Source organism: Mus pahari, chromosome 13 (genome assembly GCF_900095145.1).
Source record: "Mus pahari chromosome 13, PAHARI_EIJ_v1.1, whole genome shotgun sequence".
Classification (NCBI taxonomy): domain Eukaryota; kingdom Metazoa; phylum Chordata; class Mammalia; order Rodentia; family Muridae; genus Mus; species Mus pahari.
The window spans coordinates 90165184-90188147 of record NC_034602.1 but is presented as its reverse complement, the minus strand read 5'-3'; the positions used below and the strand labels follow the sequence as shown (position 1 = coordinate 90188147).

General features: G+C 47.3%; 1 protein-coding gene across 1 annotated transcript in view; it reads right to left on the bottom strand.

Annotated features, from left to right (window-relative positions):
- Positions 1-12132: 12132 nt before the first annotated feature.
- The window catches only part of Cds1 (CDP-diacylglycerol synthase 1), a 63434-nt gene continuing 52602 nt past the window's right edge, over positions 12133-22964 (bottom strand). The window contains exons 10-13 of the mRNA XM_021211061.2: positions 21898-22050; positions 20103-20222; positions 18165-18268; positions 12133-14666 (exon numbers count right to left, since the gene is read on the bottom strand). Coding sequence (XP_021066720.1) covers positions 14537-14666; positions 18165-18268; positions 20103-20222; positions 21898-22050 — 507 coding nt within the window. The 3' untranslated portion in view covers positions 12133-14536. The remainder of the gene's footprint in view (positions 14667-18164; positions 18269-20102; positions 20223-21897; positions 22051-22964) is intronic.

Sequence of the window (22964 nt, the reverse complement as noted above, 5' to 3'; positions counted from 1 at the left end):
TCTGAGGCTGTGTACCGCTACAGTGTTGCAGTTCTGTGGCAGCACCAGTCTGAGGCTATAGACCTACAGCTACAGGGTTGCAGTTCTGTGGCAGCCCCCTTCAACAGACCTGTGTGCTGTGTGGGCCCAGCACCTCAGCAGCACAGATAGGGATGGGATCACACATTGATTGATGTCAGGCGGGACACAGCCCCGCCTCAGTTAACGGAAATATATTTGCATGTTACCCCAAATTAGCTTCTCTGCATAGAACATAAGTATGTGTCTTTGGGGACACGTGTGTTCTACTACAGCTTATTTTCAAAAAAAACAAAAAAAACAAAAGGTGTACAGAATTAACATTTAAACCTTGTAAAACTGGATCATGTCAGAAGTGCTTAAAATGAACCTTTACCATTTAATGCCATCTACCTGAAAACAGTGAGATTTATACTGTATCAATGTCTATTTTTTTGGTTTTGCTATGAATATAATTACAGTATTTTAATATTTAGTTATTTAATTTGTTCTACTAGTTGGATACAGAACACACACATTCAGGAGGAGGGAAGCTGTTGGGCTAAGAGAAGTTTATAGAAAAATGGCTTTGGTGGTGGGATTTTTTTAAAAATGTGTGTTATGTACATAAATATAAATATATATATATGAAATCAAAACAATTAATCTAGATTTTAACATTTTCAGATACTTAGCACTAATACTATGAACAATTCTAAAAGCCCTGTGATTTGATGAACAACATGGGGTCACTAATGGCCCAAGAAAGAAAGGTCAGGCCTTGACACCCTATGGAGGGAGATTTCACGCAAAGGACAGTGGCTTTGGCTTCCCCAGCTCTCCATCTTTAGCCCTGGTGACAGGCACACTTATGCACTAAAATGCACATATATGCACATGTGTCCAGAAACAGGCATGTGGTACAAGAGTGACCTTGTACCCTATGGGCTGAAAGCAGCTTCGGAACAAACTTGTTCTTCCTGATAAGCAGGTCTCCAGGAGAAACCGTGAAGGCTGCTTTAGTGCCTTATGCTTCCTAAATTTCAACCTTCCTTTCTAGGTTTCAGCCTCCAGTCTGTGATACATATCAAAATCGACCCCAACACTTCCATTTCTAAATGCTCAAATACACACTCGAATAAAAGGATTGTCGGCATTAACTCTTCTCACCTGAAGAAAGGCTGCTTTGCTTCCCTTCCTTTCAGTGTCTCCCCGCTGCCACCCCCAACCCACCCCCATTCTTTCTTTAGAAGGATGCTGGTGTTCCTCCATTGCAGAAACTGTGCTTTTGCACAGTGGTGGATGGGGCCTGGCTGCCTCTGGACGTTTTGCGACTGTGTTACTTTACACTTTTGAAAAGCAGCGCCCTCCTGTGGCCCATGACCCTCGTTTACCCATACCCAATGGCAGAGGTGTTTTCAAGACTTGACTAGAGGAATGTGTGTGTAGCCACTTGAAGCTTGCTCCACTGTCTAACCTGATGTGCTGCAGGATGAACGCTCTTAATCTTTCCAGCCCATAACTAGTAGGTGGAAAGCTAACCCCTCGCTCACTATGGCATTTCCTCTGGCAGCTGGTGCTGTGGGCAACTGTCTTCTTTCCATCAGGTTTTGGTTTTTGTTTTCTTTTCCCTTCTGCAGAAATCACAGAGACGCTCGCACTGGGCACTGGGCTCATGTCCTTTGGCTTCATTGCTCATCTGGCTGGCTGGCCCTCCACGTTTGTGCCAATCTGCTTACCAATATACACGATGTGTGTCCACCTTCCTGCTGTCTGCATTCTTTTTCTAAGTACCTCACAGGGCCCCAGCCTGACCCTCTGTTCACCCCTCACCCCTCCACCCACTCCCTGCTCATCCACGTACTCGACACACCGTGTGTAGCGTGCAAGTGTGACGTCATGCTTTTGAAGATGAGAAGTAGCTGCCGTAGCAGCCAGCCCTCTGGAGAATAGCAAAACAAATCTAGATAAGTTATTTTGCACTTTCTTATGTATAAAGGTGGTAGAAACTTATTTTTGCTTTGTATCATTTAAATACATTTTGTTTTGGTAAACAGACTGTGTATAAAATATTTACGCTGTTAAAGCTGTTTTTAGGGAGTATTTTTAATTTCAGCAAGTTTGGTTACTTGTTGCATGACCATTAACACAGCTGACTTTTTGTGTCAGTGCCATGTATATTTTTGTCCTGTTATTAACTTGTAAGCCCTAGTAATGGCCAATTATTTGTACAGCAACAGAAGTAAATTGAAGATACTGGCTAAGACTGGATTGATTGTGGACTTTTGTACTATATTGCAAAATCCGATATCTGTTTCTCTGGTGGTTATGTAAAAGGCCTGAAGAATTCCTATCTAGTGTGCAATCTGTGATTCTGGGTGTTCATTGTATCTCTGTCTGATGCAAAAAGGTAGGCAGTTAACAATCCATGGTAAATGCAATAGTCCAGGTACTTAAGTATTTTTTTCATTTCAAATAAATACCTACTATTTACCAAAAAAAAAATTTTTTTTTAGTTGTTTTTAAATTTAAGTTCTTCCGAAAAGAAAACCAAGACTGATTCTGCTTCTCCTCTGTACCATGTAATGTTTGCCTGGCTGTGCGTATCTCTTTCGTCTCTGCTTAAAACTGCAGAGATTGACTACTAGAGTTCAAGCCCCAGTTTGCTCCTTATGAACCAGGATCTCTATATGCTGGACTCCCAGGCTGCTGACTGTTGGCAGGGACAGAAAGGGAGGGCCAGTGGTCTGGGGGACATGGCTTTCACATTTGAACTGGCCTATCAAGACCTTTTTGCATGATTTTTTTTTCCTGAGCATTGTTCTCTATTCATTGTTGTGAAAAGCAGCTGTGCTCATGAGTGCCTGTGTGTGTGAGTGTGCACATTGTGTGCACATGCATATATGTATATGTGTGTACATGTGTGTGTGTTTGTGCGAGTATGTGAGTTCCACCACAACCATCTTCTGAAATCTGGCAGAAACTGTCAGCAGCCTTTGTTTGCAGTTTAACATCCCAGACTTAGAATCCACAACCTGTTACTAGTATCACCATCATTAGCTACTTGGTTTCAAGGTAGCAGCATTCCCATGAAAGAAATCTATAGATAATACTGTCCAGGTTTTTTTAGACTGTTTCAACTACTTTTAATTTGTCTTAGAAGTCCTCGCCTTCCACATAAGGAACATGAGAGAATAGTGTATAATGTGCTGCCAACATTAGACTTATCAATATTTTTTTTTGAGAACCCTTGAATAACTTTTCCTCATATGTTAATATACATCAATATTTAAGGTCTTATAAAAGCTAAGATTTTATATGTGTATATTTTATATATATACATACACATGTGTGTATAAATATTATACATATATATGTGTATGTGTGTGTATATATATGTGTGTGTGTGTGTGTGTATATATATATATATATATATATATATATATATATATATATATATACACATATGAGACAGGTCTGGAACTCTCAGATTCAACTGCCTGCCTCCAGAGTGCTAGGAGTAAAGGTGTGTGCCAGCACCCTGGGCATAGTAACTCCTTTTAAGGTAACAATGATGAAACCATGTTAACAAGTGACACGTGTCTATAATTTACTGTAAAAAAAAAAACAAAAAACTTTTTGATTTGGCAATCTTAGCTCTGGAGAAGCAGAGGCGTGAGGGTCTCTGGGGCTTATTGGATCCAGTGTAGCCAAGCCAGAGCTTCAGGTTCAATGAGAGAAGCTGAAGAATCACCGAGAAAGACCCTGATGTCCACCTCTGACCTCCACTCACGTGCACACACCAACACAAATAGAAGAATGATGTTTTAACTTTTGTTTCGTGTGTGTGTGTGTGTGTATGTGTGTGTGTTTACATGGAGGTCAGAGGGAAAAATTTTAGAAATAGATTCTCTCCTTCCAACATGTGGATGCCGGGGATCAAGCCCAGGTTGTCAGGTTTGGTGGCAAATGCCTTCTACCCATTGAGTTGGCTCACTGACCCAGAATTGTTTTAAGAGTTTAGCTTAATAGTGGACAGATGGGCTCCTGGGTCTTCGGCCACCTTCAGTCTGTTTCAGTTAAACAAGTGAAAATCCTGGCTAACGTGGATGTTGTAATAACCTTTTCAAGTAGGTCCTTCTTAACAGTGTTAAACTTTCGAGGTTTTTGTGTGTTTGTGTGTCTGTCTGTCTTGTGTCTTTTCCTTTTCCGTAATCATAAAGCCTCGTGTACTACAAAAGTGCTAGTGCCAGTACCATAGGGAGCTATACACTGCTGCTGCAGAATCTCCAAAGGTGATGTCACATGTATCATATATATCTTACATATATCATATGTAAGATCGAGATGTTACCAGCAACCGTAGGAAATTCTGCCTTCTGTGGCAGTAGATACTTATTTTCCCCAAATTCTAATTTTTTTTCCTTCAAACCTAAAATTTTTCAATAGCAATCAATAGTGTCCACTGTTGTCATTAACAATAGTGTCCACTGTTGTCTTTGAAGTGGCAGGCTTGCATTTGATCACCACGAGTGTGTGTTCTGCAAGAAAACGTGGCTGGTCACACAGAGCCCAATCCCAAGATTTTCTTCAGGGTGGCTGGGCGCTTCTGTGTGACTCCTGTCACGTGTCATTCCTGAGAATCAAAACTGAGTACACACCCATCCTTACTACCCATCCCACCAGGACTGTTCCTGAGCAAAGCTGGCACTGGCACTTAGTTTCTTCTTGCCAGCGCTTGGTGATGAAGAGACACACAGTAGTGGTCCATGCTACTACAATTCCAGTTCAAATCAGACTTTAGTATTGAGAGCCGGCTTCCTGAAACCCACTAAAATGGTTTTGCGACTCACAGTGTGAAGACTTGTGACCCACTTATCCAAGGAAAAGAAGCAGGAAATGCTTGCTGCCCATGCTGTGGTGGCATGCACACAATCCTGTTTGGTTGCTAATCAGACTCCAGCACGTTCTCTGACCCCCACCCTGCATGACACCTTCACTTTGGACAGGTCATTGGCAGATACACATTATAGGAATTCCCCTCTACAGTTTGAAGCAATAAGAATAGCACACTTTGGAAATGTTGGGGTATCTAAGGAGGACTTAAAAGTCACATCACCATCATTATCAAGATTAAAATTTGATCATAGAAAACTAAAACTGCATGCAGCTATCACAAGTCTAATGGATTAATCGGGCCAAGAGCTATTTCCCATTCTATTACTTGAGGGCATGACTTAACATCTTCATATTTGAATTTCTTACATGAAAATGTATTAGGACACCTACCCCTCAAAACAAGTGTTACAAAGTTTGGGGGTTTGGTCCTTAAAGAGCAAAAGCAGTGTTGACATGTGACCTCACATTAGCATAATTTGGAAATTAACAGGAAATGGTATACTGAAACAGGAATCCTAGAAGCAAGACAGTAGGGAGCCGGTCATCCACCTGGTGAAAGACTGCAGCGGGACGAGCCGAGTGAAGGGCCCACGGCAGTCAAACCCACAGCCTCAAGTCCAAGGGAGCCATGTTCCCTCTCACCTACAGCCTACGCCCAGAGCTCTCACCTGGCCTTTCCCAGAATCCTTTTCGAGGACTGCAGTGAAAATGAACCTTGAATGTTATCATCTGTGCAGAATCACAGGCAGCCGTATAAAGATACAAAGCATTAGATAGTAGCATTAGAACTCCAACCCCTATGTGGATCTATCGTGCTTCCTGCTCAGAGGCAAAGCAAAACTGCAAAGCTGTGCCCCAGGGCAGAGGGCAGAGCCGGTCCAATAAAAACGGTTTGTGTGTGGCTTTCCCTGGAACACTACTACCAACTTCAAGGGGATGCTGGGACTTGAACATGCTGCTCCTGGCTGAGACCAACAGAGCATGCGCTTAGGCACAGGCTCCAAACTCCACCCCTGGTATTAAAATGAAAAGCCCATCATGCTCACTCGGTTCTGCCTACAACAGGAAACCATTCCTTTGCAAACTGCGTCTGGAAAGCACTGAGGGAGCAAAGGGCAGCCTGGAGCAAAAAGCAGCTGGAGACTGGACGCCCACGGCCGCCGAGACTGGATGCCCACGGTCACCGAGACTGGATGCCCACAGTCACCGAGACTGGACGCCCACGGTCACCGAGACTGGACGCCCACGGTCACTTCATAGTGTCTGGCTGGCTCTGCTGCCCGAGTCTTCCTCGTCACCAGATGTGCTCCTAGTTCAAATTGAAATCCACACACACAGGATGCTGCTTTTCCTTCTAACAGAGCAATCCCTGTGTCCATGTTGATACACATTCCCGTGGGCCACCAGCAAGTAAGATATCACCCTCTTCTAGAACTTTCTAGCCTCAGAGCCTCCCCTTTAAATAGCTACCTCTGCTTAAGCTTCCAGCATCCACTCCATATCCCACTATTACAAGTCACTGAGGTATGATTCTCTTCCAGTGTGACTTGGCCCTATGGACCTCGTATTTCTGATTTTGCCCCTCTCTGGAATTTGTACTATTTCACAACACAGAGCCTTGCCATGTGCTCCCTGGGGTCCTTCCCTCCCTGACTACCTGCTTCCTCCCCCGTTTGTCTTTAGTCACATGTGGACTCCCTCTGTCCCGGAGTGGCTCTTCCACTCACTGTCCACTTGCTGAGACGTGCCATTTGAGATCAGTGTGAGTCTCAGAGCTGGGTGCCATGGGCGCTATCCGCCAGCTGCAGCAAGGCCATGTTGGGGCACTTTGCCGATTAAAACCCTGACCGGCTTCTCTATTGCCAACTCGCCATTCCACGGCTGCCCTTTGTTCCTAACCGAGCCTTGTGCCTGCCCCAAGCCAGGGAGACACTAAATGAAGGCCCTCCAGTCACAGTTCCAGCACTGCTGGCTACAGTGAATGTCCTGTGGTCCCAGCAGCCGGCCGGGCCACACTGCTATCCCCAGACAACTCCTCACTGTCCTGCTTTGTGCTGGCTCATGGTAGGATCCCATGGTCAGCTGTGGCAAGGCCTTGCACTGTGCCCTGTCTACCACTGTGCAGAGCGTGCTAAAGCACCCTTGCATCAGCTTGAATGCGGTTTTGGCAGACATCTTAAAGCATGTGGTGTTGTGTTTGAGCCTCTGTGGGTCCACACCCCATGCCTGAGCATCTGTGTAAAGCTCACAGACGTTTGGTTCTAAACCTTCAAGGCCCCTTAGTCCTGGAGGGAGGGGCCCCTGGAGCAGCATGTCCAGGCCACAGTGGTTTTGCCCAGAAAAGAAAGGTCCCCGACCCTGCCCTCTAACCTTCGTTTCCAGGCCACCTTGGCCAGCAGGCAATCACCTCTGTCTGCACTTGATGCAGGGTAGCTGTGGGGAAGCCTAGCGGCTCTCCCTGCCTCCTCCTCGGGCCCGGAGTGGGCCTTACCCAGTCTGCCTGTTTGCAGAACCCACAGAACAGGAGCCACCGTAAGTGATCTGAAGAACTTTGAGATACCCTGGCCGTGAGCAGGCATGGTGGCTAACACCTGGAACCCTAGCACTCAGGAAGCTGAGGCAGGAATGTGACCAGGGTGGGGCCAGCCTGGACCACAGAATGACTAACGGGACAACCTGGGCTATAGACTTGAGAGGGTCTCAAATACACAAAACTCTTAAGTGTCTCTCCCCTCCCCTCTCCCTTCCCCCTTCTCTCCCTGTGTTTATATGTATTTGTGACTGGCCATCCACAGTACACATGTATCCAGGCTACATCCCTCACTGCCGAGTAGAGATCTGTTGTATAACTGGCTCATGTTAGCTGTGTGGTCCCTCTTTCCTCTGCCCTGAGCAGAGAGGGATTCAGTGGGCTTTCTTCCCAGGGAACAGCACAACCCCAGCTCTCTACACTCTGTGCTGCTTCCAAGTTTCTATGACAACACATCTCCCAACCTGGGGACAGGATGCTTTCTAGTGGAAAGAGGTATCTCCTTAAAAAAAAAAAGTAGGTGACCCCAACAAGCTGTCCCAACAGCTGCAGAATATACCAGAGCCTCTGGTCCTACTTGGGCCTTCCCTGTTCCCCTGTTCTTCCCTCACCCCTAGCTCTAGCCCAGGTTACCCCTTCCTGAGTAGACTGTGACACGGCTCCCCAGCTGACCCGGAAGGTTTTTTTGAGGGCAGTGTGGACTTAGCTATCTGATCACTAAAGTGGTGTTTCAGTCAAATGTTGTTTCACATACATTTAGTGAAAAAATGATATCTACCCTTCAGAAACTAAGGGTTTAGAGATTGTTTTAGGTAGGGTTACTGTTGCTGTGGTGAACACAGTCCACAGAAAGAAGCCATGGCAGCAACTCACACTGTCCAGGGACCTGGAGGCAGGAGCTGATGGCAGGTCACCAGAGGCTGCTGCTTCCTGGGGCTTGCTCAACCTGCTTTCTTACTGAACCCAGGACCACCCACCCGAGTGCTGGGATTAGAGGCCTGCGCCACCCTGCCCGGCTCCTGGAGGCGTTTTCTTAATTGAGTTCCCTCCTCTCAGATGACTCTAGCTTCTGCCAGGCTGGTATAGAACTACCCAGCAAGGGGTGGTGGAAATGAATGTATTCTCAGCAGTATATGCCCAAAGGAAATGGATTTGGTTTTCTTTCCTTTCCCTTTGCAAGGTCTCTCTACAATGCCCCAGCTGGCTTCAACTCCGTGATCATGCCTCTGCCTCCAGATTGCTGCGGTTACAGGCTTGGCCACCACAGCAGGCGGGAATTATCTTGTTCTGAGCCTACAGATGCTCCACATTGTGGGAAATGGAGCCCTCAGTGGTCTGTATAAGGCTCTTGCCTTGGCCCTCTGGAAACTAGAACACCTACTTCCGTGTCACATGCCTGGAACTTCCACCAAGTCTCTCTGGCCTAGGCTTCCTGTCACGGTTTTGGTTTGGCTGGTTGGGGGTTTGGGGTTTTGTTTTGAACGTTCCTGGGCATGCTAGGTTCTAGCCTTCAGCTAGGGTCACCACATTTGGACTAGGATTTGTTTGTTCTTTCCCTGCCCCCGTGGGGAGGGGGAGCCCCAAAACAAAAACCAGAACTGTCAAAGTGGGGGTTTCCTAGTGCTGTCTAGGAAATCCTCTCCCTAGGCAGAATGTGGACTTAGCTATCTCTGAAGTCAGAAGGGTGCCAAGCGCTTGCCCTCGAATTTCCCTTCCCTGTCAGCTCTCCTGCTGCCTTAGTTTGCACTCTACCAATGCGATGTAAAACACCATTACCAAAGGCTACGGGGAGGGAAAGGCTACCGACTTACCTGTACCACACACAGTGAACTACACGCAGTCGCTCATCGCAGGAGTCAGAGCAGGAGTCTTGAGGCAAGAACTGAAGCAGAAGCCATGAGGGAATGCAACTTACTGGCTTGCTCAGCCTTTCTTGTCTCTTCTGGCTGTGAGCCTAGCCCTTTACCTCTCAGCCCTCAGCCTACCCTCTTACACCATTATCACCGACCCAAGGGTGGCCCCGCCCACACAGAGCTAGGCCCGCCCACACAGAGCTAGGCCCGCCCACATCAGTCACTAATCAGGAAGATGCTCTACTGACTTGCCTAGAGCTTCCCTCTTCCCAGGTGACTCCAGCTTGTACGTAGCTGACAAAAGGTAACAAGATTTATCAAGAACACAGCGATAACTTTTTGAAACAGTTAAGTTTTCCAATTTTCTAATTCAACCTTGTTCAGAGGCGAATTCATATAATCACAGTTCTAACAAGTCATTATGAAGATGCCCCCATCAGAGTTCCCTTTCCTCTGCAGTAAAGGTTGGGCCTAAGGGATATCTTCTTATCATTTCCCCTTCCTCTCTCTCTGATTCCTTAAATTCCAAGGTTTGGGATGGCAGAATTTTAACATAGACCTAATTTGTACTCTTTGCTTCACTCTCCCAGCTCCAACCTATCTCCCCTAACTCCAGGGTTTTTGTTTGTTTGTTTATTTATTTTTGTTTTGCCAGTTCAGAGGCTCATGGAGGACAGCATCTTTGTGCTTTTCTTTTTAAATCCCTCCCGTATGGAAGCAAGCTCTTCCTGCACAGTCAGCAGCCCTCAGTTGCTTGTCTTATCACCCCTAACAAAGGCAGGTACAATTGATGCCACAGTCACTTGCTAGCCCACGGTAGCCCATTCCAGATGTGCTGCTCTCAAAGTCGCTATGTTCTCTAGTGCATCATCCCTTGAAGCAGCTCTCACCTGGCTGACTCTACACCACAGAGGTCACCCACTGGGTACCACACAGAAGACAGCCACCTGGGATTTGCCACAGACACTAGGCCTTCAGACAGAGCAGCCTCCGCTTATCTTAGCCTTGCCTTGTCACATTAGTTGGGGGCAAGAAGGCCGCCCTGCCTCCTGAGCCCTCCCTACCTCCAGGAGGAGATGCTAATCTGCCCAATCTTAGATGGCTCCCTGTGAGATGGGCTGCTCTCATTTCGAGAGAACAATGGCCTTGTCAGGCCAGGAGAACAAAGCTCCCATGAGTTCCACAGGAACTGAAGGGACTGCGGGAAGCCAGGGAAAATGACTGGCTATTGTTCAAACATGAACTTACCACACAAGCCTGCAATTCCACCCCTCGAAATCTATGAACGGGAATCGAGGGCGTGTCCACAGGCATTTATTTCTAGAAGTCCTACGGGAACATTTTTTTTTCATAAAAGCCCCAAGCTGGAAGGAGTGCCTATCAGCTGGTAAGCGGACTGTCCAAATCCAATATTCATAAAAAGTAGCGATGCGTGCAGAAATACTGTGCCTGATGCAGAATACTGCGTACCCATGATTCCACTAGTGCACAACTCCCACAAAGGCAGACTGACGCAGGTAAGCAGCTCAGGGACTGACCGTATTTGGGCATTCAAACAGGGAGTAACCAAATGGGCGGGCACCGGGAACGTTTGGAGAGAACATGGACATGGCTTCCGACTATCACTGGTTTGAGTGAGTTTTGACACATAGATTACCTCTGCTGCTGCTGCTCTGCACTGAGGCAAATTCTCATGCAGACCCAGGCTGGTCTGGAAGGCAGGCACAACTGAGGCCGACCTTGGCCTTGACCATCCTGCTTCTGTCCTCACTAGCCCTGGCCTGACAGGTATGCGTTATCATGCTCAGGCTGGTATGTAAATTACATCTCAACAAGCGTCTGGTGGGGAAAAAGACATCCTTTCCAATGAGGTATGTCCACCTTAGCAAACTGATGAAAAATATGTTTACAAGTTTTTTTTTTTCAAGAATATTCCCCAAACTTAGCACTCTTCTAGACCCCAAGTGCAGGTTAAAAGTCGTATGATCGTGAACAAAATCATCCAAACCCAGTAAACTCCAGTTAGACTCAGCAGAAAGGAGGCTGGAGTTCACAGAAAGGCCCCAGTGGACTTGGAAGGAGAGCGATTTGGAGTTCTTCCAAAGTGGCTTTCCTTTGCCCTGCTTATGTGGACAGCTTGAGTGTCTCAAGGATTTTCTCTGTGCCCTTTGTACATGTTAGGAAACTGCAACGGTTCTCCATGCTCCTTTTGGGGAACACTACTATAAAAAGATATGCTTGACTAAATGACCCAGGGTGTGCGGGTTCCACAAAGCTCACCTCATCTATACATGAAGACACCAGGCTGTCAGAATCGCTGATTTGAATGGTCTAGACCTGTTTCCTTTGCAGTAGTTTCAGAGGCTTCCAAATGCATAGACCCTTTATTCCTGAAAGTTCAGAAAGCCAAGAGGATTCTCAAAGGTACTCAGGTGGTGCCCCATACCCCATGAGCCTGGGGTTTGCATGTCTCCACTCTGTCCACCCTCGCTGTCAGGTGTCTCCTCATGTCTGAGTTGGGCAGAGAACTGTGAATTCCAGTGTGGTGTCCAGGACCTACTGTGCATGTAACACCACTACAGCAGCCACGGCTGAAGCAGCTGCTGGGTTTCAGCTCAGCAGCAGCGTCAGCCTGCCCTTTTCCACTCTGAGTTGGACAGTAGTGGAGGCGCAGGCAGGACTAACCAGCTACTCCACACTGGACAGCAATCAGGGTTCCCTCGTGTGTGAGCAGCAAGGGACAGTGAGGCTCACCTTACGAGGAGGTAAGGTGACACTGTAGGGTGAGGAGCTGTCTAGAAGCCCAGTGCTTACAGAATGCCTTTCCTCCGATGAAAAAACAGCAGCGCAAAGTCAAAATACCACTGGATTTTTATTTTTCTATGCCAGTTTCAGTAAAAAGATTCAGAGGACTGATTGACACATATCATAAGCTCTTGCCCTGTACAGTATATATATCCACAGCGTTGAGGGCTGATAGACACATATCATAAACTCTCACCCTGTACAGTATATCTACACTGTCTCGACCTTTCTTCTCATCAGACCAGGTGTCGCCATGACCTTTGTTCAAAGTGCAAAGGGACAAAGGGGGGGGGGGCAGCCTTTAACCTCTGATAGCAACTGTCTATGTGAAACCACAAGGAAAACTTGGGAGAGCGCCCCGGTTCTCAGACATCACAGCCCCAAAGGCTAACAGGTCATACAGCAGTTCAAATGTTGCTTTTCCATTGACAGGTCTCCACTGTGGAGGGCCTTCCTGGTTGCCATTCATCCACCACTTCACTCCATTGGATGACACCTCTTCCAGTGCAAATGGAACGCTGATCAGTCTGGCTCTCATGATGATTGTTTGCAATAGTATAGTCCACTTTAATGTACACGCTATAAAAAGTATGCTAAAATGTTCATCTCTAGAGCGCTGTTGTTAAAGAACTCGCTTGTTTTTATATGGCATAATGTACACCTAGCCCTAAAAAATCATTTGAGAAGAGCTTTTACTGTAAAACCCCAGATAGTCCTGGTTTCATCCTTTGTGTTTAGAAGAATATTGATTTTTAATACGTGTATTAAGTAATGCTCTCATAATTCTGCCTTGCAAGCCCTCACCACAAGAGCATGGTGGGTAAGGAGAAGCCACCATGTCCTCAATCACCCTTTACCTTTGCAGACTGCCATGCACTGTCCCTTCCTGGGCATGCTCCTATCACAAGGCTTTCCCTCTGTTTCTTTGGTGCCTGCAACTCATTTATGGTCAACATCTGGGGCAGGGCGGGGCGGGAGACACACAACAGCAGGGGACGCTGACATCAGCTCCCACTGCTGACTGAGAGGGATCACCTAAGATGACAGTACTCCCCAGGCATCCACTGGCTTGTATGCAGAGGACGTGGGCTAAATGTAGCCTGGGGTCACCAGTCACTTCGAGGCCAACAATGGTGCTCTCAGGACTGCTATTGATGGCTGTGGGCTCCTCAGAACCCCAGAGCATCTACAGTGGGAAGGAAATGGGTGATAACTGAAATTCATTTCTAACTTAAACAAAATATTTACTCTTTTCATTACCAAATTATCCTTTACAGTGTCTCCATTTCTCGCCCTCCAGGTCATCTCTGCGGGTGACCGTGACATTTGGTTAAGTATGGCTGCAGAGAACACAAAGCAACAGGAGATCCCCTAGTCCGGCTCACAGGCTCCTGCCCCACCTGCACAAGGACAAGGCGTGGCATTTGTAGGCTTTTCTGCTTCATGGCTGATGTTTCTGCTCGACTTTTATTCTAATGACAGTAAGTACAAAGTGACAGAGGTTAATTACCAGCAGGGGGCTGGCCAGGAGCTGGGTCTTTAGGGAAAACTCTCCCCTTGCCAGGTGTTGTGTCCCCTGGCAGCCTGCAGCTGCTCAGCTGCCACCCCACACCACACATCCCTACCATCCATGGTGAGGTGTTTCTGGTGGAGGAGCCTCGTGCTGGGCTCCCCATGCAGGACCCACTCTGAGTCTCTTTTGCATCAGGAATGGATTCTGATAACTTCTTTTTAAACAAATCACCAGTGGTCTAAGCGGCAGCCCCTACCTTCTGATTTTGAAATTCCTTAAGGGTGTTTCCACTTGGCAGATGACTGCTACTCTGAAAGTAGGCGATCCAGCTAAGGCGGAGCCCAGTAGTGGGGCAACTGCCTGGTATGGACCAGACCCTGGGTTCTAGCCCAGTACCATGAACAAGCAAACAAAAAGAGAGAGAAAAGTGGACAATCGCTCTTTTTCTTTCTTTTTAATCTAACTCAGCCCTTCAGAAATGCTTGAGATCATTAGAGGAGGAAGCCCCAAGACCTTGCTTCCCAAGGTGCCTGCAGCGCACCCAGCAAGGACAGGGCAGTTCTCAGTGCAAAGGTCAATGTGTGTGTGTGCATGTGCACGCACAAAAGATCACCCTAAGAGGGCCTCAGTTGATAGTGTTTGACTCTTTAAAATGCAAGTCCACCTAAATCATGGAACCTGGCCAGTGAGGGCAGAGAACTTAACTTTGGAAAATACATCTTAGAAAAGTACAGGATCTTCCACTGGTGGGCGACTGCTGCACTCATCTTAGACCACGCGTTTGTTAAATATTCACAGTAATTGTAAATTCAGAGACCTCTTATCTGCAAGGTCTGCATCTACTACTGAGTTTTAGCCCCAGGCTGGCTCAGCGCATGACTCCAGTCAGAGCTGGTCTGTGAGCTCCTCCTCAGCAGCCCGTCCATCCTCGCAGGGCAGCTATACCTTCAAGGCAGGCTGCAGGATCCCTTTCTCGGTGAGATGAATCTTCAGGGTTCTGTAGATATTTAACTGCTGTTCTGGTTGAAGCACTAACAGCTGCTGGAGCACTTTGCTGGGATTCGGACCCCTGGTAATGAAGCAGAGAAGACCCAGTCACACCGTTTGCACAGTGAGCACACGCTCCCTCCTCAAAACCCATTCTTAAGCGCTGAGCAGCCGCCTTTACAGAAGTGATGGAGCGCTTCGAGAGCTCCAGCTGGCCCTGTCCAGTGCTTATGAGAGGGCAGCAAGGGGCCAGAAACACGGCCCCTTGAGATGCACGGAGAGCGTGCATGGAGGAAGCAGATCTGAGGTCCACAGACATCCTCTCAAGGACGACTTGATAGATAACAAACATTCAGAGGAGCGGACACAGAGCCAACCAAAAGGAGGCATGTGAAAAAGCTTTTAGTTTCAGAGAGACTTGCAGACCATGTAAGGTACTTTGCTGAAGAAATACCTTCAGGGAACTATGAATGATTGGTCACCTGAGAGACAAAACGCAAAAGTCCTCCACCAAAGCCCTGCCTGGAATGGACCACAGGTGCCAGGGCATTCTCCAAAGTCCTAGGGAGACCAAGAAGCAGGCCAAGCCCTGGCCTCCCAGCTCATCTGCTGCAGCTGTCCACCAAGGGGGACGGAGCCAGGGGACAGCTATGTGACCGCTGGGCAGTCCCGCCCATCACCCCTCTCTGCTTGGGCTCACTCTTCTAAGAACCCTGCTGCAGCCCTGCAGTATGCAACTCATTTGGGCTGCAAAGAGCTTGAGAATGCCCGGCAGGACCTGCACCCCCACCCCCTGGCTGCTGGTAATTCTGTCCCAGTCTTAGTAACCCAATGTCCCACAGGCTGGCTGGAGAGCCCAACACATTTGTATATGTACAATTCTAAAACACTGCTTTATGAAATCACACAGACCACAATGTGGTGGCTCACATAGTCATGGTAGCTCACAACTCTAAGCTCAGCATTAGACATGCTGAGGCAGAAGAATTACTGTGACTTGGACTACATAGTGAGTTCCAGGTCAGTCTGGGATAGAGTCTCTCTCTCTCTCTCATACACACACACACACACACACACACACACACACACACACACACACACCCCAAGTCTTACCACCTTAAAACCTTTGTATATAATTATAATCATTAACTCTTCCCCAGTGCACTTTTGGAGGAGTGTGTGTGTGTGTGTGTGTGTGTGTGTATGAACAATGGTGAGCTCTAACTGGAAAATCCCATGTGTGAACCACACTAGGAGCAGGTAAGTAAATGACTTATAATACAGACTTTTAAAATAGAATCCGAAGAACTGCCCTGCCACTCCCAGCACTGAAGCAATGGGATGAATACTCTGAAACCCTTTGGCTTACACAGCAGCACAGGGCAGACGTCCCATGGGTCACCTTCATGTCTCCAGGCAAGCTGGCAGGGACCTGTGGCATGTGCCCCTCACAGCCAGAGGCCACTCAAATTACAGCCCAGCTCATCTTGTTGCATTTCCTAGCACAGCAGGAGCAGCCTGCCTGCCCACAGAGAGGGGAGCCACCCCAAGAAGCTATGCCACATGAAAAGTGACATCAGCAAGCACTTCCCTAGCTGGGTCCAAATAGGTCAAGGATCTGCTTTCAGGGCAGGGGCACGGCTCAGATGACCCTGCTGCTGACCGCTGACTGCACAAGAGAGGTTTCTTAAACAGAAGTGTAAATTAATGCCGCAGAAACTTGCCATCGTTTGAAAAATAAAGTCTGTGTTTTGTCTTGACTTGGTTTTTGGGTTTGGTTTTGTTGTTGTTGTTATTGTTGTTTTGGGTTTTTTGTTTGTTTTTTTTTAGGGATCTAACCATAAATTGCTAAATATCAAAATCTATCAACAAGCAGATGCAATGCAAAAGACAAAAAATGGTCAGTTGGGGCCATAAGGAAAAAAATAACCAGAAGAGAAAGACACTGCTAAAAATGAAGAGAAGGGGATGTTAAAAACAAAAAGATAGAGAAACAGGATGCAAACCGGAGCAGGCTGGGAGACGGCTGGGGTTCAGTGACCAAATAAGGAACAGGCACAGAGAAGCTGCCGTGTAAGGTCAATGTTTTCCAGTGCAACCCCGAAGGAAGGCGGGGATCTAAACGTGCATGTTCCTACCGGTAGCACAGGAGACCCCAGCTCAGGTTCAGGGAGAGGGCAAGCACCTGTGACTCAAATGACCAAGATGAGCACTTAGAAGAACCGAGTGCCACAGACTCAGTTACACCTGAAGCTTGCAGGAGAACCATCACCTCTCTGTGGACTCAGCACATGCCAGAAGGGGTGATATGGTGGGCTATGATGCAAGCTTCAAAAATTAACAGTTACAGCACAAAAGGCTTCTTTCGGCCACACGGGAACTAAGGCGACAGTTATAGGGGAGAAGAACAAAAAGGTCGTCATTTGTTTGGAAATCAATCAATATATGTCTAAATAACCGATGTGTCAAAGAAGATCGTGGTGCAGGAACTGGAAATGTCCACACTGTTCTGTGCAGGGTGAGAGGAAAGGGTGTCCGAGAGCACCCTTGGACCTTGTAGTCTTGGATAAGAAGGCTGAATATCACAGCTTGGGCTTTATCTTAAAAAGCTAGAAAAGGAACATATTAAAGTTTAAAAGTGTAAACAGATGAAGAAAGGACAGTGTGAGGGAGGAGAGACGTACCACACAGGGTAAGGAGTCTTCGTTATCTGAAAAGCTGAAGGAAGCTGGGGAATTGAGTTACGGCTCCACCGAAAGACCGACACAGAAATTCTTACACTGCTATGGATGCGTATTTTAATTGCATGTTTATGAATTCCTAAATGTAAGTCTCTTCCTAAATGTCTGGTGAAAACATCTCTTCCAAGACCTTCTGGGCCCCAGTGGGGACCATGGGCACCAAGTCACCAAGTCACGACTGCTGGCTGTCCCATGTACACTGCCATCGCGGGGCAGACCTGAAGCATTAATACTCAGTGCCAGCAGGCAACCACTCACCAAGCAGCCGTCTCCTCCTGCCCTCCCTCACACGAGCAGCCGTCTCCTCCTGCCCCTCCCTCACACGCAGCGATAGCCTCTTACCTGCTTCGTTTTTGCCATGGCTCCCGTAACCATCCACATCACTTCATTATTACCCTCTGCAGACCCTCCCATCCCTCCGCAGGAAGTGCTGAGGATAGGGTTTATCAGCTGCTCTCTCTGTAGAACATCTTGTGAGGGACCACAGACACTGGATAGCTGGGCAGAATGAACCATCCTCTCCTTAACGGCGGCCAGTGAGCGCCCACCCGTGAGAAATGCAAGCTGCTTAGATTCTGAACCCAGCCTAAGGCACATTAACTGGGTCTTTTTATTGGGTCTTTTAATGAAGTTCTGCTGACAACCATAGTGTAGACTAACCTTTAGGCTGCTCAACGCTTTAAACACAACTGAGCAGACTGAGTCCTGCTATGTAGAGCTATGGCTCCATTTACCTCGACATTATACACGACCACTGACAGAGGCAGTCAAACTAATGAACACCCTCAAAGGAGCCAGGCCATGGGAAGCTTTCGGTTCCAGTTTCAGCAGAAACGTACCTGATGAAGCTGGTGATGTACACATGCACGAACGTTGCCATCAAATACTGACAGTCAAACCTGTCCATTATCCCGCCATGGCCAGGAATCGTATTTGCAAAATCCTGCAGAAGCAGACAAATGTGCAGAGAAATCACCTATACCAAATTCTGTTATATTAATGTTTTCCGGTATTATACACCTTATAAGGAAAACAACCTTACTATTCATTTTCCCAACAAATACAAATAAATTAGAATACAGCCAACCAACTGAAACGTTATTTTTTAAAATCTCCACTCACTGTTTAATGATTTCTGAACTGGCCCACAGCATTGAAATAACACTAGGTATTAATTAAGTCTAGCACTTTTCCTTATTAATGAAATTTTAAAGAGAAAGTCTGTCAACCCTCCTTCTCTAACTTCCTGACCGCCTCTGCCTCTGCCCCTGCAAAGGCCAGGGCTGTGTGGGAGCCGCCCTGGTGTCTCACATAAGCGCAGGCACTTCTGATTTAGGCTTGTCCAAAGGGTCCTGCTCTGGAACATTCCAATGATAAACAGTCTTTGTCGAGCACTGAGGTAAAGACCAAAGCCGCCCAGCGGCTCACTGAGAACAGCCACCCACTAACCACCACAGAGGGGCAGGCCATGGTAAGAAGGCGGCTGCCTGAACCCCAGGGGACACAGGTGACCTGAGGCTCTTCTAGGACACTGGGGCACCTAGTGCACAAGACACAGCAGCAGTTGCCCCTTCAGATGTGACAAGGAACCCCCTCCCTTCTGAGGGTGAGACCCAACCCTCAGAGACTATTAGAATGGCAGTCTGACACCTTTTCTCCATTTAAAACAGTTACTGAGAGGCTGTGTGAATAGTTTTTGCCAACTCATTTCCTCCGGTCTCTGCTCACTGAGGCGTGCGGGAGCTCATCCCACTCTTTAAGGCAGATACCCATGGAGCCTCAGTTGTCACCACAGACTGGACTGCTTCCGGCCTCCCCCCAGGGAGGGACCATCTGGAGGCCAGGACCTGGTAGGCTCAGAGGTTCCCTGCGTTCACTTATTCCCCCGTCAGCCTAAGGCTGTGTGGTCAGGTTTCCAAACACTGTGTTCTCAACCGTTCTCTATCTAACATAGCTGTGTCCTTGCTTCCCACTTTGACAAGTCACCCCCTCCTTGCACTCGCTTCAACTCTCTTCTTCAGGCTTCTCTGTCAGACTCAGCCTCATCAGATCTCAGCCCCCATGGCAGCTTCTCAGAGCTACCTTCTCTGACCACATCTTCAACAGTCACGCTAGCCATCAGGAGCCAATTCCACCTTAACATGGTAAGGGCAGAGGACTGAGATGGCATCTCTTTAGGATGACCCAGATTTTCGAAAGCATAGGGACAACGGTGACTTTCTGGACCCGAATCAGCCCACCAGATCCCACAAACCAAATCTAGCCCACAAGCATGTCTTATCAACAAAGTTTTATTGAGACATTCATAGACATGTCTGTGGGGCAAGCTTCATGCAGCAGAGACAGAGGGGGAATGCTGGGGTGGAAGGATGTTCCTCACAGCCTGACATCACCAAGTCTGACCCCCCCCCACACCTCCAAAGACCCTCTGCAGAGTCTTCAGGAGACTGGGAAGTGCCAAGCTCCAGGCTGCATGGACAGATTCCTGACATCTCCATGGCAGGGCTGCAGTCACAGCAAGGAGGGGACATGCCATTTCCAGAAGAGGAGGGGCATGTCATTTCCAGAAGAGGCTAATACACTTCAAAACGAACAAAGATGGCAGAGCCAAACCCACCAAAAGGAGAATACACTCAAACCAGCCAGGCAGCATGTCTGTGAGGCTAAAATAGATTTCAGCAATGGTGTGACTTCCCAGGGGCTTGTGGATGACACCCAATGACAATATAGCTCCTAATTATGTGTACAACAACTTAGAGAAGAACATCACAACACACCTTGATTTTGAAAGCTCTTTTGAATCCACTGGCGAAGAAGCCTCCAAATGGGCCAATCAGTGACGCAAATGTTGACAGGGCGATGCTGTGTATCTGGAAGGGGTACAAGCTCACAGTCTCCTGAGGAGGAGGAAGAAGCAGAGGGCCTGTCCGTTAAGGGTGCACTCACTCGTGCCTTGGAACCCGGGGACCTCGGCAGACATGGGAAGTCAAGGCAGACCACATTTTTTGTTGACTTCTCAAGCTTTGAAGACCATGAGAGAAAACCCATCATCACAGCAGTCTCACGCTGGGGCCATTCCCTGCCCCGCAGCCACTGCCTCCCTGTCACACGGGGTACAACTGCGGAATTCTAGCTCAGCTGGGTAGAAGGCCGACACGTGAGCTCATGCCAATGTTTGTTGCTCTTCTGGCCATAGTTCTTATGGGACTTGTTTTAATTTTATATCAATTTAATTTCAAATGATGAAAATAATAAAAAGTTGTCTTTCTCCCTAAAACTAAGTTGAAAGCTATGGAATCATGCAGAAATAAGTTTCTTAAAATACTATCAAGGGGTGGGGGGCTGGAGAGATGGCTCAGTGGTTAAGAGCACTGACTGCTCCTCTAGAGGTCCTGAGTTCAAATCCCAGCAACCACAGTGTAGTGGCTTATAGCCATCTGTAATGGGATCCCATGTTCTCTTCTAGTGTGTCTGAAGACAGCTATAGTGTACTCATATACATAAAATAGTATAATCAATTCTTTAAAAAAAATAGTATCAAGGGGTGGTGGTGGGAGCTCTCTAGAGGCTGACATGGGACTACCTTGGGTTGAAGGCTAGACTGGGCTACGTGGTGAGACCCTGCCTCACACAAAGTGAAACCTGTCAAATTGAACAGGGGTGAATGACCACAGACAACATGGGGAAATCATCCCAACATAGCATTTCGGTTACACTGTTGAACTATAGCGCTCGTCTACCCCTCAAGTGTCTATGAATGAACTAAAAGCAGCACACAAGCGAGGACTGTGGTCCAAGAAGGATGCTCGGCCCACACAGTTTCAGATCTGTTCTCAAAGCGACAGACAACATCGCTCCAAACTGAAGAACGGCTCCAGCCCAAGTTTTACAGCACACAATAGTGTGCATGGATGCTGAGGGAGATGTCTGGGATCCGCATCAGTGAGCCTCCTACATCAATCAGCAATGAAGACAATGTCCCACAGAGAAGCCCACGGGACAATCTGGTGGGAGCAACCCTTCAGCTGAGGTGTCCTCTTCCTACAACAAAACTAACCAGCTCATTCCATTTCCCACAGACAGAGGGCTTCCATCAGAGAGCTAGCCAAGTGTTCTGAGGAATGACACGTCAGAGATGCTTTAAATGGTGGCAGTGGGAAAACTCGTGTTTTAGGAGATTTGTATATTAGTAATGAACCCTAAAAATCCAGGGCTCTTTCAACTGATGAGTCTTAATTGAGATTTATACTAATTTGAATCATATCAGAAACATGGAAATTTTATTCAAATCACTTATTTGTAAAAATTTTTAAATTTATTTTTAAATGTTTTAAAAAACCTTGAAAACACAAACTAAACTGCTATCAGTATTTCAATTGTTATGCAAATAAATTCCTAGTGCACAGACATACAAATGCTCTGGAACGCTAACACCCCGTCTGATGACGTTTAAGATGATAAACATACAATCCACTTCTATATCTTTTTTTAAAAAGAATCAGAATTTCACTTTTAAAGGCAGCTCAATAGGGAACGACAGCTCTAGTTGTGTTGATGGGACATTTGTCTTACCCGGCTCAGCACTGCCTGTAGGAATGGAGGGAGGGAGTAACTCTGAAGCTGGAACAGTTCTGAGGGCTCACACTCTGTCACGAAGGAGTTGACATCGCTTCGGTATTCCACCGGGCACACAAAGTACTGGTACTTGGACAGCACATAGGCAGCCTGAAGAGCAAAGCAAGGCCCATGAGACATGCCCAGGGTAAAGGGACCACGGGTCAAAGGACAGAGCCAGGCGCCAGGATGCCTTGCGTTAGCATATGGCTACAGGTTTACAAAGTCAGAAGGTCAGGATGGTCCCCGGAAAGGCCTTCAGAGACCTTCTGAGAAGGACATCTCCATTCAGCCTAAGGGGCGGGGCTGGTGCAGTCTTAGAAGAGCATCATAGGAGGTCTTCCCTCCAGTGCATCTTCTCACTGCTCTGTGCGTGCAGGCCATGTGCAGGCCCAGCACCCCCCCGTGGACCTTTTATGTGGACTCTGGGGATCAAAGTCACTTAAGTCTCCAGGGTCTGCAGAGCCACCGCCCTCACCTGTGGAGCCATCTTGTTAGCCCAAGACCTTACGTTTCAGAGTCTGCATCGTAAGTCTTAGCAGAGGCTAGAAAGACGCAGTAAATGAAGGAGTGGATTATAAAGATATGGGGTATGCAGAGGGCTTGCTGCACGCAGGCTCATACTGATCTCATCGGCTGATACGAAGTCACTAAGCAAACGGTGCACAGCAGTGCAGGCGAGGTGCCACTCACTGTCCCTTACCAGCCCAGGGAACTCAGGATAGTTTTTAAAGTTAGGTGCCTCAGCCATGGAAACGGGAGATAAAAATCATCTTCTTGTACATTTAAGTTGTTAAACAAAAGGTTACCTTGGGTTCTCCTCCAGACACTCACTCCATTGCTCTGCTGGAGAGCAGCAGAAATTCAAATATGATGCTAGGAATGGATAACTGCCTTACCTCCAAACTAAACCAGTTTCTTACCTAGCTGTATATTACGTTTAAATGGCTAGCTCTTTACTTCTTCCAGTGATGGAGCAATCTGTACTGTACTTCTAAATAACAAACTCTTTTTTTTTTTTTTTT